We start from the raw sequence: 17,019 nt of genomic DNA on the forward strand, positions 1-17,019 counted from the left end.
CAGCTCAGGGTGTCATCTGTCCCCCTGCTCCATCTTTTAGTTCAAGAGGTGTCCACTGCAGCCACAGGTCCAAACCTGGGGTTAGTCTCGGTGGCTAAGGAGAGACTGCAGATGCAGGCCTGATCCCGAGCTGCTCCAGCCCCTCTGGGTACCGATGCCTCTGCTGTGTCCTATTGGACCCCCAGGAACCAGCTTCCAGCGGGTGATTCCTGAAGATGGGGTGGCAGCGCAGGCCCCTGAGCAGGTACGGCGGCTCATCTTCTGCACGGGAAAGGTGTACTACGACCTGGTGAAGGAGCGGAGCAGCCAGGGTCTGGAGGAGAAGGTGGCCATCACGCGCCTGGAGCAGGTACTCCTGAGCCCCTTGCACAGTCAAGTGATGGGGAAGCTCACATCGCTAGCCCTGACTCTGTGCAGCGTGCCATGCAGGCCAGGTGAAGGCCAGTGATGCCTTGTGGCTCCTGTCTGGGGGTGCTGGGGACATACCGCCCCTCCTCTGGCTATGCTCCTTTGTTCCTGCCTTCCTGCCTCCCCAGATCTCTCCGTTCCCCTTCGACCTGATCAAGCAGGAGGCAGAGAAGTACCCACGTGCGGAGCTGGCCTGGTGTCAGGAGGAGCACAAGAACATGGGCTACTATGACTACATCAGCCCACGCTTCACGACCACCCTGAGGCGCACGCGGCCCATATGGTACCTGGCGGGGCTGCTGCCTGCCCCCCTCCTCTGCCCTGAGGCGAGGCTCCGCCTGTCTCATGGGCTGTGCCACCAGAACTGGCCCCTGCCCTTTTCTGGGCTGCATTTGGAAACCAAGGAGTTCGCCCCATAGTTCGTGCTGGCTCCATGCACCTTGTCTGTGGTGGGACAGCTTACCCATCAGGGATGGGGCATTGTCATTACTGCGGCCAGAACTGAATTAGGGAACTTACTGCCTGACTCAGAACTCCTGCCTTTGGTCTTAGGCCGGTTATGTAGCCCCTTCATCTCTGGATCTCTACAACAGGACAGTGATAAGATTAGATCTGATGCATGTGTTAGCCTTGGCACAGGGTGGGTGCTCAATACTGGCATCGAGTGTCCCTGGGAAGATGAGGGAGGGGCCTGAGAAACTCCAAGAAGCCGAAAGTGTGTTTCTCCCCAAAGCCTTTGAGTTGTTGCCTTGTTTGTTCTCGTGGGCAGGTGCAGTGACATGGAGGGACAGTTTCTCCCCAGTCTTCTGTGGCTGGGTGACTGAGTTTGACCCAGGCTTCACAGCTTATTGGAAGTGGTGCTAGGGCCAGAAGGCAGGGCCTGTGGCTTCAGGGTCAGCCATTCTCAGATGCATGCCCATGCGGTCCTGGGGTGAAGGTAGTCTGGGGTGGCTAGGCCCTGCCCTTAGCTTGTCTTCCTCCTCCAGGTATGTCGGCCGGGACCCAGCGGCTGCACCAGCCACAGGAAACAGGAACACTCACCTGGTGTCACTGAAGAAGTTTCTGGATACTGCCTTCAATCTCCAGGCCTTTGAGGGCAAGACATTTTAGAGCTGGGCAAGAGCTGTGTGGGTCTTACTGTGGGGTTGTCTGGGGACCAAGGGGGTGATGAAGAGGGGCTGCGGGGTCCCCAGGTGAAACGGACTCAGTGACAGGGCCAGAGAGCCTGCACTGCTGGCTTTGGTGTCATGCCTGGGTCTGAGGGAGCAGAGGAGTCCTATAGGCAGGCTGCTGTGCTGGAGCACCCCCCAGCTGTTCCCACCTTGCTGGAATTTCTTGTGCGGCTTCGCCACCTGTGTCTCAAGACAGACACCCGGGAGGCTGTGTCTGCGGCCACTCCCATCCTGGCAGCCCTAGCTGCCTTCTTCTTGCTCTCGCTCATTTGTAGATTCAAAGCGATGTTCTCTTCTGTGCTCTTAGAAGTAGGGAGTTCAGCAGTAGCAGCCAGGTGACACGAACCTGCTGGGTAACGTGTTTGCGCTCTGTTTTATGGGGCATTCCTGCGAGATGTGTCAGCTTCTGTGTGAAATACAGCCACAGCTTATGTGTACCAAAGTAGAAAACCAAATGACAGAGAAATAAAAAGATGCTTCAGAGACATTTGCTGTTTTCATTTTATGTTGTAAAACTGGGGGAGGGACAGACAATTGAGAGAGGTTAGGGAATGGGGAGAAAGTTAAAAAATATATGGAGAGAAGAAAATCTCTGCCTCCATGGACAGTTTTTTGAGATGGAGTTTCGCTCTTGTCGCCCAGGCTGGAGTGGAGTGGTTCAATCTCGGCCCACTGCGACGTCCACCTCCCATGTTCAAGTGATTCTCCTGCATCAACCTCCTGAGTAGCTGGGATTACAGGCATGTGCCACCAGGCCCGGCTAATTTTTTTTGTATTATTAGTAGAGATGAGGTTTCACCATGTTGGCCAGGCTGGTCTTAAACTCCTGACCTCAAGTGATCGGCCTGCCTCCGCCTCCCAAAGTGCTGAGATGACAGGTGTGAGCCACCGTGCCAGATTTTCATTTGAGCACCAAGTATTGTCTGTTTTCTTCTCTACTATTGCATTTTATTGGTTTTACTTTCCTGTGGAGATGCTGGAGAAGCTGCCACAGAGGAGGGCTGTTTTGCTTGGAACAGATTATTTGTTCATTTATCCCCTTCTCAGAGCACTTCCTCCATGCTGGACACCGGAGCCCGGGTGGAAGTCGTCTGTCTGCGTGCTGGCTCTTTGCATCAGGAGTCCAGTGGGGAGATGTCAGCTGTTTAATTCACTGAGTTATGAGTTATGTTGTCGGTCAGCACAGATGGCTGTGGCTGTCAGGGAAGATCCCTGGAAGAGGTGGTGTTTGAAGGAAGAGGAAAAGAGAGATGAACCTCTCTAGAACAGGCCCAGAAATACTGACCATGGGGCTGGCATGGGCAACCCAGAGGAACAATCGGCGTGAGGTTGGATGGTGGAGTATTAAGTTTCTTCAGCCTCAAAAATAGCTTGTTGAAAAATTAGCCAGGCATGGTGACACACGCCTGTAGTCAGTCAGCTGGGCATGGTGACACATGTCTGTAATCCCAGCTACTCAGGAGGCTGAGGCAGGAGAATTGCTTGAACCCAGGAGGCGGAGGTTGCAGTGAGCCGAGATTGTGCCACTGTACTCCAGCCTGGGCGACAGAGTGACTTTGTCTCAAAAAACAAAAAAAGCTTGTTGAGATATACTTTGAATCCTACCACAGGGGCATTCAAAGTGACATAAAGTAAAAAGAATTGTAGCCCCTATTTATAGTGTGTCTGCCGTGTCTCGGGCCTTCTGCTGGATGTTTTTGTGTGTATAATTGAATGCTGTCTAATCGTCATCATGACTTTGCATGTTGGGAATATGTCTGTATTATAGATGAGGAAATTGAGGTTCATATAAAGTTATTTGCCCAAGGTCACTTGCTAAGGAAGGGGTGGATTTGGACTTCGCTTCTGTCCACAAGACCCCACTGCTTCCCTTGGGAAATAAGCTCTTCCCATGCCATGCATTCCTGGCCCCACAGAGATCTACTAGTCTGGGCTTTCCCTGGGATTGGCTGAAGCAGCAGCTGGTGAGGCACCTGGGCTGTGCGGGAACCCTTGGGCATCAGAGGGTGGATATGGCCTGCCCGAGATGTATACTGTCCCTTCCTCGGCGTGAGTGCAGGAAGGCTGCAGATGGGCTGGGGGGCACCTCCCGTAGGAAGAAGTACAATTAGTCAGGCATAGTGGCTTCTAGCTATAGTCCCAGTTACTTGAGAGACTGATGCAGGAGGATAATTTGAGCCCAGGAATTTAAGACTAGCCTAGCAAGACCCTGTCTCTTTAGGAAAAAAAAAAAAAAAAAAAAAAAAAAAGAAAGAGGTGCGACCATCAGATCACCAAATTGGGAAAGCCAAACACATAAAAAAGGGCACCAAACCCTATGAACATAAGAACTAACCTGGGAAATAAAACAAGCAGAAGGCTTTAAATGAACTCTAGTAACTTCAGAGGGCAAGGAGAATATTGCCACTACGAAACAATAACAGACTTTAAAAAATAATGAGACGTGTAGAAAGTATGAAATTTTGTCAAAATTAAAACTTCAATATGGAGGCTAAATAGCAGAACAGACATAGCTGAAATATTTTAAGTTTGAAGATAAGGCCAAGGAATTCTCCCAAGAAATAGAACAAAGAACAAAGATATATTTTTTAGAATTCTGTAAAGAAGTATGGAGAACATAGGAATTTCACGGTGCTGATATGCATCTAACGGGAATCCCAGGAGGAAAAGACATGGAGAATTCTTGTGATGGAATATCTCTGTCTCTTGACTGTACCAATGTCACTGTATCCTGGTTGTGACTCTCCTCGATTGTTGCAAGATGTTATTATTGGAGAAAAATGGGTAAAGGCTCTCTGTGATATAGTTCTTATAACTGCATGTAAGTTTACAGTGATATCAAATACAAAAGTTTAATTAAAAATGAGTCTTTTGCTCCCTGTTGAGTTGTGTCCCTTACATAATCTGGAAACAAGTCTTTTGTTGCATGTGTTTTGCAAATATCATCAGTCTGGCATGTATTTTAAATTTCTCTGAGGGTGAAAGATTTTTATTTTTGTGAAATTCAATTTATCGTTTTTATTTGTCTGTTTGGGTTGCTGTGACATAATACCATAAACTGGGTGGCTTGTAAACAACAAACATTGATTAATATTTCTCACAGTTCTGCAGGCTATGAAATCTAAGATCAAGGTACCGGCAGACTTGGTATTTGGTGAGGGCCTGTTCTCCTCAGAGATGGTGCCTTCTTGCTGTGTCCTCACATGGTAGAAGGGGCAAACAAGCCTGCCCCTGGACCTCTCTTAAAAAAAAATTATTTGATTTTTTAAAAATTTCAATAGGTTTCTGGGGAGCAGGTGGTGTTTGGTTACATGAATAAGTTCTTTAGTGGTGATTTCTGAGATTTTGACGCACCTATCACCTGAGCAGTGTACACTAACCAATGTGTAATCTTCTATTCCTCACCCTCCTCCCACCCTTTCTCCCGAGTCCCCAGAGTCCCTTGTATCATTCTTTATTCTTTTTTTCCTAACTCACTCTGTTGCCCAGGCTGGAGTGCAGTGATGCAATCTCAGCTCACTGCAACCTCCACCTCCCAGGTTCAAGTGATTCTCCCGCCTCGGTCTCCTGAGTAGCTGGGATTGGTGTGTACCACCATACAAAATAATTTTTGTATTTTTAGTAGAGATGGGGCCCAGCTGGTCTTGAACTCCTGATCTCAAGTGATCTGCCCACCTTGGCCTCCCAAAGTGCTGGGATTACAGGTGTGAGCCTGTAATGTATTCTGCCTATATTATTATTTTTGCCTTACTGCACTGGCTAGGATCTCCTGGAATATGTTGAACAGAAGTTGTAAGAAGTTGCCTATTCTTAGAGAAAAGCATTTAGTCTTTCATCATTAAGTATGATGTTAACTGCTCTCATTAAGTATGATGTTAACCACTCTTTTGTGACCATCACCGAAGTGGGAGCGGCCAAAATGAAGTTCGATCAATTTGTGACTTCCGACCGAAGCAAGAATCGCAAAAGGCATTTCAATGCACCTTCCCACATTCGCAGGAAGATTATGTCTTCCCCTTTTTCCAAAGAGCTGAGGCAGAAGTACAATGTGTGATCCATGCCCATCCGAAAGGATGATGAAGTTCAGATTGTACGAGGACACTATAAAGGTCAACAGATTGGCAAAGTAGTCCAGGTTTACAGGAAGAAATATGTAATCTACATTGAACGGGTGCAGCGGGAAAAGGCTAATGGCACAACTGTCCATTAGGCATTCACCCCGGCAAGGTGGTTATCATTAGGCTAAAACTGGACAAAGACCACAAAAAGATCCTTGAACGGAAAGCCAAACCTCGCCAAGTAGGAAAGGAAAAGGGCAAATATAAGGAAGAAGCAATTGAGAAGATGCAGGAATAAAGTGATCTTACATACAAGCATTGATTAAAACTTGAAACGAGGGAAAAAAAAGTATGATGTTAAACCAAATTTTTTCTTGGATGCTCTTTATCAGGTTAAGCAAAAATTTTCTATTTCTGTTTGCTGAGAGTTTTTATAAGGAGTGGATGTAGGATTTTGATAAATTTGTTTCTTGTCTATTGCGATGAGCATATAGTTTTTCTTTTTAGTCTTTTAATATAGTGGATTACATTGATTGGCTTTTGAATATTAAAAGTACTTTTCGTTCCTGGGATAAACAACATGGTCATAACGTGTTACTTATTTTATGTATTGATAGATTTGGTTTGCTAAAATTTTGACTAAGACTTTTGCATCTATGTTTATGAGAGACATTGTTCTATGGTTTTTTTCTTACAATGTCTCTGTCAAGTTTTGGTATCTGTTAGAAAGCATTCCATCATCTCTTGTTTTCTGGAAGAGATTATGTAGATATGGCATTAATTTTTCTTTAAACATTTGGTAGAATTAACCAGTGAAGCCACCTGGACCTGGAGTTTTCTTTGTGGAAGGGTTTTAAATCATAAATTCAATTAAAAAATTTAGGGCTACTTGTATTATCTGTCTTCTCTTGAGTGAGTTTTTGTGCCTGTTACGAGCTCGATCCTTTGTGTCCACTAAATTCACATGTTGAGGTCCTCACTCCCAGCGTCTCAGAATGTGGCCGTATTTAGAGATATGGCCTATAAAGGGATAACTAAATGAAAATGAGGTTATTAACATAGGCCCAAATCCAAAACGACTGGGATTCTTAGAAGAAAAGAAGATTAGGACACAAACATACACAGAGGAAAGACCACGTGAACATGAATACATAGAGAGAGGACAGCCATCTGCAGACCAAGAAGAGAGGCCTCAGAAGAGAGCAACCTTGCTGACACCTTGATCTCAGACTTCTAGTCTTTGGAATTTGAGAAATTGTGAGGAATTATGTGGTACTTTGTTATGGTAGCCCTAGGAAACTAATACAGAATCTTTCAAGGAATTTTTCCATTTCAGTAAGTTGTTGAATTCATTAGCGTGGAATTGTTGACAGTCAGGCTCTGGTAATGGCTCTTCTTTCATTTCTGCTTTTGGCACTTTGTGTCTTCTCTCTTTTTTTTTTCTGACAAGTCTGACTAATATTTATCATCTTTTGGGCTCCTTTCAAAGAACCTACTTTGGGTCTCATCGATTTTCTCGATTTGTTTCATTTTCTATGTTACTGACTTCTGCCCTCATCTTTATTACTTTCTTCTGCTTATTTTAGGGTTCAGGTTCATTTGCTCTTACTTTGCTTTCCTTCTCATAAGAGTAGTCACATCCTATCAATTTCTCCCTACTTTTGGTTGATGTACAGTGTTTCAAACAGTTGTTTTCTTTACATTTTGTCCAGATTCTTGCAAATGCATCAGCAGGAAGCTTAATCTGATACAAATGCCTCCTTCATTACCAGAAACTGTTCCCTAGAACCACCATCTTTGAAGGAAATTTGGCAGTATGTATTAAAAATTTAAATACCTCCATTTCTTGATTTCTAGCTTAGAAACACATGTGTATCCTGAAATCAGTGCAAAGATTTTTCACTTCAGCATTATTCAAAATAGTTAACTAATAAAAATCCTAAATGTTCTATAGCAAGGATTGACAAAATTTTTTTCTGTAAATAGCTAGATGGTAAGTAATTTAAACTTTGTAGGCCATATGATTTCTATAGCAATATCTTAGTCTATTCAGGCTGCTGTAACAAAAGACCATAAACTAGGTAGCTTATAAACAGCAGAAATTTATTTCACACAGTTCTGGAGGCTGGGAAGTCCAAGATCAAGATGCTGGCAGATTCAGTGTCTTGTTAGTGCCTGCTTCCTGGTTCATAGATAGCGGACGCAGATGGGATGAGGGAGCTCTTTGGGGTCCCTTTATAAGGTCATTAATCTCATTTATTAAGGCTCCAGCTTCATGGCCTAATCAGTTACCACAAACCCTCCTTTCAAATACCATCACATTGCGACTTTGGTTTCAGCATATTTAGGGGACACAAACATTTGTTCTATAGCAAGCAACAACACCACTCTGCTGAGGTAATGTATAGATAATATGTAAATGAATATATATGTCTATGTTCCAATAAAACTTTACCTGTGGGCTCTGAAATTTGAATTTCACATAATTTTCATATATCACAAAACATTCTCATAAAATTTTTTCAACCACTTAAAGATATAAAAGTTATCCTTAGATTTCAGGTTATATAAAAATAGGAGGTGAGCTGGGAGCGGTGGCTCAAGCCTGTAATCCCAGCACTTTGGGAGGCTGAGGCGGGTGGATCACGAGGTTGAGAGATCGAGACCATCCTGGTCAACATGGTGAAACCCCGTCTCTACTAAAAATACAAAAAAATTAGCTGGGCATGGTGGCACGTGCCTGTAATCCCAGCTACTCAGGAGGCTGAGGCAGGAGAATTGCCTGAACCCAGGAGGCGGAGGTTGCGGTGAGCCGAGATCGGGCCATTGCACTCCAGCCTGGGCAACAAGAGCGAAACTCCGTTTCAAAAAAAAAAAAAAAAAAAAAAAAAAAAAATAGGAGGTGAGTCAGATTTGGTCTATGGTTCATAGTTTGCCAACCCCTAATCTATAGATTTCATTTAACTTTATATACAGGTAAGTGATTTTTTTCTTAAATTTTAATTTTAAAATAATTATAGATTCACAAGAACCTGCAAACATAGTACAGTGTACCTTTTACCCAGTCTCCCTGAGTGGGCATGTTTTACATAATTATAGTGCAATATAAAAGTTAGCAAGTTGACATTAGTATAATATGTGTATAGTTTTATGCCTTGTTTGTTTGTTTGTTTTGATACAGTCTCGTTCTCTGCCACTTAGGCTGGAGTGCAGTGGTTCAACCTTGGCTCATTTGAACCTCTGCTCCCAGGTTCAAGTGATTTTCATGCCTTAGCCTCTCTAGTAGCTGGGAGTTCAGGCATGCACCACCACACCTGGCTAATTTCTTTTTTTTTAGACACAGTTGTACTCTCTCCTAGACTACAGTGCAGGTACAAGATTTCAGCTTACTGCAACCTCTGTCTCCTGGGTTCCAGCAATTCTTGTGCCTCAGCCTCTGAGAAGCTGAGATCACAAACACCCATCACCATGCCCAATTATATTTGTATTATTATTAGACATGGGGTTTCACCATGTTAGTTAGCCAGGCTGGTCTTGAACTCCTGACCTCAAGTGATCTTCCCACCTCCACCTTCCAAAGTGCTGGGATTACAGAGGCGAGCCACTCTAACCGACCAAATTTTTGTACTTTTTGTAGAGACAGAGTTTTGCCATGTTGCCCAGGCTGGATTTGAACTGGCCTCAGGTGATCTGCCTGGCTGAGCCTCCCGAAGTGCTGGGATTATAGGTCTGAGCCACTGTGCCCAGCCAATGCCATTTTATTGCATATGTAGACTTTCGTAACTACCGCTGCATTCAAGATGTGACATTATCCAGCACCACAAAGATCTTTGTGCTATCTATGTATAGTTACCTCTCTCCCACTGTCCCTAAACTCTAGCAACCATTAATCTCTTTTCCATCTCTGTAATGTTGTCATTTCAAGAACATTACATATGTTGGGCGTGGTGGTGGCATGCACGTGTAATCCCAGCTACTAGGGAGGCTGGAAGAGAAGGATCCCTTGAGCTCAGGTGTTTGAGGCTGCTGTGAGCTATGATTGTGCCACTGCACTCCAGCCTAGGTGACAGAACAAGGCTTTGTCTTGGTGGGGGGGGGGAAATTGTATAAATGGAATCACAAGTATGTTACCTGTTGAGATTGGGCTTTTTTCATTCAGCAAAATGCTGTGAGGTCCCTCCAAAAAGTACCTGCTTTGTGATCAACATGAAAGCTAGGCAGCTCTAAGGTGAACACTCTGTATTGACATGCTTTTTGGTTTTAAATTGGGGTTGGTGGTTAAGTTGTTACTTAAGGAGCAACTTCTATAAATGCTGTGTCTGTGAAGCTTATATTCCCCGAAACAGGGTAGAATGTGGATCTGAAACATCAAATCCCACGGTTTGAATGCACTTCGGTTTGCCGATTTTCCTCCTAACTGCTGAACTGGATTTCCTTGTGTTAACATCTCTAGCCCAAAGGTCCTGAGAGGCTGCGGTGTGAGCAGCACTGAGAAGCCAGCGGAAAGGGGACTCCAGTTGGCAGCATTGTCTTTCTTCCTTCCCTGTGAGCCCCATGCAGTAGCCAGTGGGTGTCTGCCGTTGGCTCCCCAGAGTGAGGCCAGCTAGAGAAGCACGCCTGCCACCCACGTGGGATCTTCAGCTTCTTCTGGACAGTGGGAAGGAAGGGACTTCCTTTGCGTAGGGGCAGAGATCTTTGCTTGGCAGAGCTGAGTCTGCCAGTCTCCCTGTCTCCACTGTTCCTGTTGGCTAGTCTCGGCTCGGACCATGGTTGAGAGGGGACAGTGGCCATATTTTCCGCCTACTGTGGTAATTAAGGTAAAGATAGGAATCAAATAGGGATGTATTTGATCCTGCTATAATGCTTACGGTTCTTTCTAATTCTTAAATAAAATTATGAAATATTTAAAATGTACAGAAAAGTAGGCCAGGCACAGTGGCTCATGCCTGTAATCCTAGGACTTTGGGGGGCTGAGTCGGGAGGATCACCTGAGGTCAGGAGTTCGAGACCAGCATGGCCAACACGGTGAAACCCCATCTCTACAAAAAATACAAAACTTAGCTGGGTGTGGTGGTGCACGCCTGTAGTCCCAGCTACTCAGGAGGCTGAGGTAGGAGAATCGTTTGAACCCGGGAGGTGGAGGTTGCAGTGAGATGAGTGAGACTCTGTCTCAAAAAAATAATAATAATAAAATAAAATATACAGAAAAGCGAAGAGGATATGAGAACAGACATCAGTATATCCATCAACCACTCATCTTGATCAAATTCTAATGTCTTGCTCTACGTGCTTTCCATATTTTTACAATAAAGCATAACAAATACAATTGAAGCTCTTTGTTATTTTTCTTTTTCATCTTGGGTTTTAGCAGTTGTTTATAAATTCTAGAATCTGAGCTTTGACAGCTATATGTGGTACAGGTATCATTTTCTAAACGGTAGGTTATCTTTCCATTTAGCCCATCTTTTGTTGAATAAAAGTTTTAATTTTCTTATAATTCAAATTATCATCTGCTGGTTTGGAAGCAATACATATTAATATTCATTTTAGTATGCATTCTTATTCTTAATAATTCTTATGTATGATTTTATTTAAAAATTTGTTATTTAGTATTCCTAACTTTTTTTTTTTTTTTTTTTTTTTGAGACAGAGTCTTGGTCTGTTGCACAGGCTGGAGTGCAGTGGTATGATCTTGGCTCACTACAACCTCCACCTCCCGGATAAAAGCAATTCTCCTGCCTCACCTCCCCAGTAGCTGGGACTACAGGTGCCTACCACCATGCCGGGCTAATTTTTGTAGAGACGGGGTTTCACCATATTGGTCAGGCTGATCTTGAACTTCTGACCTTGTGATCCACCTGCCTTGGCCTCCCAAAGTGCTGGGATTACAGGCTTGAACCACCACCTGCCACTCTTTCTAATTTCTTTAACAAACAAAGTTGTTGAATAACTCCCATTTTCGTCGTCTTATCTAAAAACAATGTTGTTAAACACAAATTATTTTATTTTAATATGACTATATTCCTTTTTCCTTTTTTTTTTTTTTTTTTTGAGACAGGACTATGTACTGATGATCTCCGCTCACTCCAGCCTTGACCTCCCTTGGCTCAAGTGATCCTCCCACCTCAGCCTCCCCAGTAGCTGGGACTACAGATGTGAACCACCATGTCTTGCTAATTTTTCTACTTTTTGTACAAAAAGTACAAGAAGAGATGGGATTTTGCCATGTTGCCCAGGCTGGTCTTGAACTCCTGGGCTCAATCAATCTTCCTGCCTCAGCCTCCCAAAATGCTGGTATTATCAGTGTGAGCCACTGTGCCTGGCTTACTTTTTTTTTTTTTTTTTTTTTTTGAGACGGAGTTTCGCTCTCGTTACCCAGGCTGGAGTGCAATGGCGCGATCTCGGCTCACGGCAACCTCCGCCTCCTGGGTTCAGGCAATTCTCCTGCCTCAGCCTCCTGAGTAGCTGGGATTACAGGCACGTGCCACCATGCCCAGCTAATTTTTTTTGTATTTTTAGTAGAGACGGGGTTTCACCATGTTGACCAGGATGGTCTCGATCTCTTGATCTCGTGATCCACCCACCTCGGCCTCCCAAAGTGCTGGGATGACAGGCTTGAGCCACCGCGCCCGGCTATTTTTTTATTGTTAAATAAATTTGATGATGTTTTATTCATCCTTGTGCTTAGCCTTGTATTTTGAATTCCACAACTTCCCTCTTGGCTTATTTTACTTTGGACTGAAATACAACTTTGTAATTAATATATATATTTTTTCTTTTTCTTTTAGAGAGAGAGTCTCACTCTGTTGCCCAGACTGGAGTGCAGTAGTATGATTATAACTCACCGCAGCCTTGAACTCCTGGGCTCCAATGATCCTCTTAGCTGGGACTACAAGGCACCTGTTACTACACCTAACTACCTTAAAATTTTTTTTTTTTTTTGTAGAGTCGGGGTCTTGCTGTGTTGCTGAGGCTGGTCTCAAACTCCTGGCCTCAAACAGTCTTCCCAGTTTATAATGATGTTTTTTATTTTCTGATGCTTTGACATCTCCGGACATTGTTAACCCTAGAGGGACTGCCTCTCCCAGTGCCAACCAATTTGTAGAGTTAGTAAACAACTCCCCTGAGAATATGCCTTCTGTATGCAAACCAACCAATCAAGAGCCCATTCCTCAACCACAGGCCCTAATCACCCCAGGGCTGGGCACCATGTAACTAAGGACATCTCCTTTGCATTCCCCATGAGGATTAAAAGCCTGCTGAAGCCATTCAAGCTAGTCAGTCCTAAGCCTGCTTCCCCTCCCTTGTCCTTTTCTTCTTATAGAAACTGTAATAAAAAAGCTCTTACCCACATTTCCCCTTCACTCCCTCTGTCCCTGACCCACCTGGGGCTTTGCCATGCCATGCCTGGCATGTGGTACCTCCTGTTTCTAGCTAGCTGTGAGTAAAACAAACTACTTTCTTCATACAGCCGCTTCTGTGTTTGTGTCTTCCCATACCTGAGTAAAGCAAAAACCCAGGGACCCTTGAAACAAGTCATGCCTTTACTGAGAATCTACAGGTGGTAAGCCGTCTTGGTCTTTTAGTTATAAAAACTCTTATTACTCCTCATAAATGATAGCTTATCTGGCATAAATTTCTAAATTGACAGTTTTTTACCCTCAGTCCTTTGGAAGCTGTCACTCCATTGTCTTGGCTTTCACTTTGCTGATGAAAAGTCTTCCATCAGTTTAATTGTTGCTGTCTTTGCAATTTATATTTCCTTTTTGGTAGCTTTTACCATTTTCTTTCTTTTTTGCTTTGAGACGGCGTCTTGCTCTGTTGCTCAGGCTGGAGTGCAGTGGTGGGATCTCAGCTCACTACAACTTCCACTTCATGGGTTCAAGTGATTCTCGTGCCTCAGCCTCCTGAGTACCTGGGATTGCAGGCGCCTGCCACCATACCTGGCTAATTTTTGTATTTTTAGTAGAGACAGGGTTTCACTATGTTGGCTAGGCTGGTTTGGAACTCCTGACCTCAAGTCATCTGCCCCCTTGACTTCCCAAAGTGCTGGGATTACAGGCATGAGCCACCGCACCTGGCCTACCATTTCCTTTTTTACCCTTGATGTTCTTCAGTTTGTTACAGATTCTCTAGGTGTAGATTTATCTTTCTTTGTCCTGGCTTCATATTCATAGTGCACTCTTTCTTCAGTTCCGTAAATAGCTCAGTTATTATCTCTTCAAATGTGTATTTTTTGCGATTTTCTCCGTTCCCTGCTTCTGTAACCCTTGATAGATAGATATTAGAACATCTCAAAGTAGATGTCAGGTCCTGTAACTGTTTTTTTCAAATGAACCTTTTAATTTCTGTGTCTCTGTATCTTGTCAGGGTAAATTCTCCAGGACTATCTTCCAATTCAGTCATGTTCTCCTCAATTAGCTTCTATATAGAATTTATCCTGTCTAGTGAGTTTTAAAATATGTCCATGACTATCCTTTTCTAGGATTTTAAAACTGTTCATATGTCCTTGACATCTCTCACTTTAGTACACATTCTTCCTTTCTGCCTGTTTAAAAGTATTTTTTCTTCATGGATGCTATTAGAAAAATCTCTTGGAGCAGCTCATATTAATTGTGACCATTTGTCAGCCTGTTTCATAAACCTAATTTTGTCTGGAGTGAGCTCGTGTTCCGACTTCACTGGCCGCCTTTTCCAGTACTCGCATTGTCCCTTATGTTTAGAATGTTGATTTGCTGGCTTACTTAGAGTGGGGTGTTTTAGGCCTTGCATTTTGTTTTGCTTTTTTCTCTTCTCTCTCCCGCCTTATGCATCAATTTTTCATTTTTGTGGTTGTCTTTACTAAGCCTCATCTAATCTCATTTGGACTAGACATTGTAATGAAGTTTTATGGATTCTGTGGTGATGCTAGACAGATGCTAGGCCCAGGCAAGCAGCAGGCCAGAGATCTTGATCGAGTTCTTTATCCAGCCGCCTCTTTAGGTCCGGAACCTCAAATAAACCAGGGTTCCAGGTCATAGGTCAGAGTTTGTTTCTGCCATATTTCCTGACCAGTAGATCCACACCCTAACACCTGGTTTTAAGCAGAGAAACTGCTGCCAGCCCTCTACCTTATGTGGGATACTTTTAGCCCTATTACACTGTGAAAGCCAAGCTTCCGGGTTCCTTCCCTGCCCTGGTGCCAGTGCTCAGGAGCCTTGTGGCTTCTGGACTGCCTACTACATTGCACTTCTATCCTGTTTCTGGCCCCAAAGATACTTACTTTTTTTTTTTTTTGAGATGGAGTCTCACTCTTTTACCCAGGGTAGAGTGTAGTGATGTGATCTCAGCTCACTGCAACCTCGGCCTCCTGGGTTCAAGCAGTTCTTCTGCCTCAGCCTCCAGAGTAGCTGGGATTACAGGCATGCGCCACCACACCTGGCTAATTTTTGTATTTTTAGTCGAGACAGGGTTTCACCATGTTTGCCTGGCTGGTCTTGAACTCCTGACCTTGTGATCTGCCCACCTCGGCCTCCCAAAGAGCTGGGATTACAGGTATGAGCCACCGTGCTCGGCTCGTTTTTTTTTTTTTTTTTTTTAATGGAGTCTTGCTCTGTTGCCCAGGCTGTAGTGCAGTGAGGTGATCTTTGGCTCACTGCAACCTCTGCCTCCTGGGTTTAAGCAATTCTCGTGCCTCAGCCTTCTGAGTAGCTGGGACTACAGGCATACGCCACCATGCCCAGCTAATTTTTGTATTTTTAGTAGAGATTGGGTTTCACCATGTTGGCCAGACTGATCTCGAACTCCTGACCTCAACTAATCTGCTTGCCTCAGCCTTGCAAATTACTGGGATTACAGGGCTGAGCCAGTGTGCCCGGCCAAGTTCCTAGAGAGATTGGCAATTTTTTAGGGGGGGGCTACCCATATCTTTCTTGGGTTAACTTGATCAACAGTTTACCCAAGACTGTGTACAACGAATGGGGGCGAAGCCTCCAAATAAAACTGGTGTATGGTTTCCAGAAGAAGGGGATGTGGATGTTGAACAGAACACCTGTGGAGGCCAGTCTACTTTGGTAGGTGTGAGAACAATAATAGCAGCTGATACTTATCAAGTAATTTCAATTCCTTACCAGGGGGCCGCCATTGTTCTCAATTTCTTCCACCTAATCCTCACTATACCCTACGAGACGTCTTCACTTCTATGCTACTGATTAAGAGGCTGAGGTTCAGACAAGTCAAGTAACTTTCCTAAGGTCACACAGCTGGGATTCACACCCGGCTGGTTGGGTCTAGAGTTCGTATGCTGAGCCTCTAAGCCGCGCTGCCTCTGGGTTCAGGTGCTTCTTCACGAGGCTGTGGTGGGAACTGAGTGAGGGGCTGCAGGGAGAGCCCCGACACAGTGCTTGGTCCAGAGCGGCGACTCAGTGTCTGCCAGGTCAGTCAATGTGAGTCTGTTGGGGCTCACTGGGTTTTCTCCATAGGTAGGGAATGACCTGAGCTGTTTTCTTTTTAAATACCCAAGGAAACTTCCGGTATAACAAGAAAGAATTCTCAGGAGGGCGCAGTGGCTCAAGCCTGTAATCCCAGCACTTTGGGAGGCCGAGGCGGGTGGATCATGAGGTCGAGAGATCGAGACCATCCTGGTCAACATGGTGAAACCCCGTCTCTACTAAAAATACAAAAAATTAGCTGGGCATGGTGGCGTGTGCCTGTAATCCCAGCTACTCAGGAGGCTGAGGCGGGAGAATTGCCTGAACCCAGGAGGCGGAGGTTGCGGTGAGCCGAGATCGCGCCATTGCACTCCAGCCTGGGTAACAAGAGCAAAACTCCGTCTCAAAAAAAAAAAAAAAAAAAAAAAAGAATTCTCAAAATTTGGAGGCTGGGGTGGAACTCCGCCACACATTATCTGCCTCTGTGAGCTGTTTGTCACCTCTCTCTTCCACTGAAGTGCAAGATGAAAACCCTGCGGTCACCTCCTTCTCAGGACTGCTGGGCCCAGAAGGAAAGACCAAAGAAAACGAATGCTGCTGCTTTATCATAGATGATCCTGAAAACCAAACTTCGTATTTTTCCTGGTGGAAAAACAACCTATGTCCTTTGAGTAAAAATGAGAACGTAAACCAAAAAACCCGGAATGATGGTCACTCACATTTACTGCTGGCATAACCATGTGCCGCTGGGCTCAGCTCCTTACAGCGTTTCATTTTATCCTCATAATAGCCCCACAGGGACATGTTATTGCCACCCCCATTTTATAGGTGAGAAAACTGAGAATTGAGAGGCTGTGTATGTTTTCAATACTACAAACAGCAAGAGGGGAGCGGGCATTCACATCCTGGCTCTGCGTCCCCACCCCTGAGCTGTGCATATTGTGTGGCTGACAAAGAAGACAGCAATCTTTT

At 44.6% G+C, this 17,019-nt stretch overlaps 1 protein-coding gene and 1 pseudogene across 5 annotated transcripts in view; both read left to right on the forward strand.

Annotated features, from left to right (window-relative positions):
- Window positions 1-1,764, forward strand: part of OGDHL (oxoglutarate dehydrogenase L) — a 28,246-nt gene extending 26,482 nt beyond the window's left edge. For 4 of the 5 annotated variants that reach the window (XM_010340603.2, XM_010340602.2, XM_074382111.1 and 1 more), the window contains exons 21-23: window positions 186-349; window positions 537-691; window positions 1,395-1,764. In XM_010340603.2, the coding sequence (XP_010338905.1) occupies window positions 186-349; window positions 537-691; window positions 1,395-1,518 (443 nt within the window). In that variant the 3' untranslated portion in view covers window positions 1,519-1,764. Of the gene's footprint in view, window positions 1-185; window positions 350-536; window positions 692-1,394 lie in introns of those variants that run through there. The other variant, XM_074382113.1, reaches the window with a different exon arrangement.
- A 158-nt stretch (window positions 1,765-1,922) lies between these two features.
- On the forward strand, window positions 1,923-8,024 carry LOC141580564 (large ribosomal subunit protein uL24 pseudogene; annotated as a pseudogene).
- Window positions 8,025-17,019: the final 8,995 nt, after the last annotated feature.

Source organism: Saimiri boliviensis, chromosome 12 (genome assembly GCF_048565385.1).
Source record: "Saimiri boliviensis isolate mSaiBol1 chromosome 12, mSaiBol1.pri, whole genome shotgun sequence".
NCBI classification, from domain to species: domain Eukaryota; kingdom Metazoa; phylum Chordata; class Mammalia; order Primates; family Cebidae; genus Saimiri; species Saimiri boliviensis.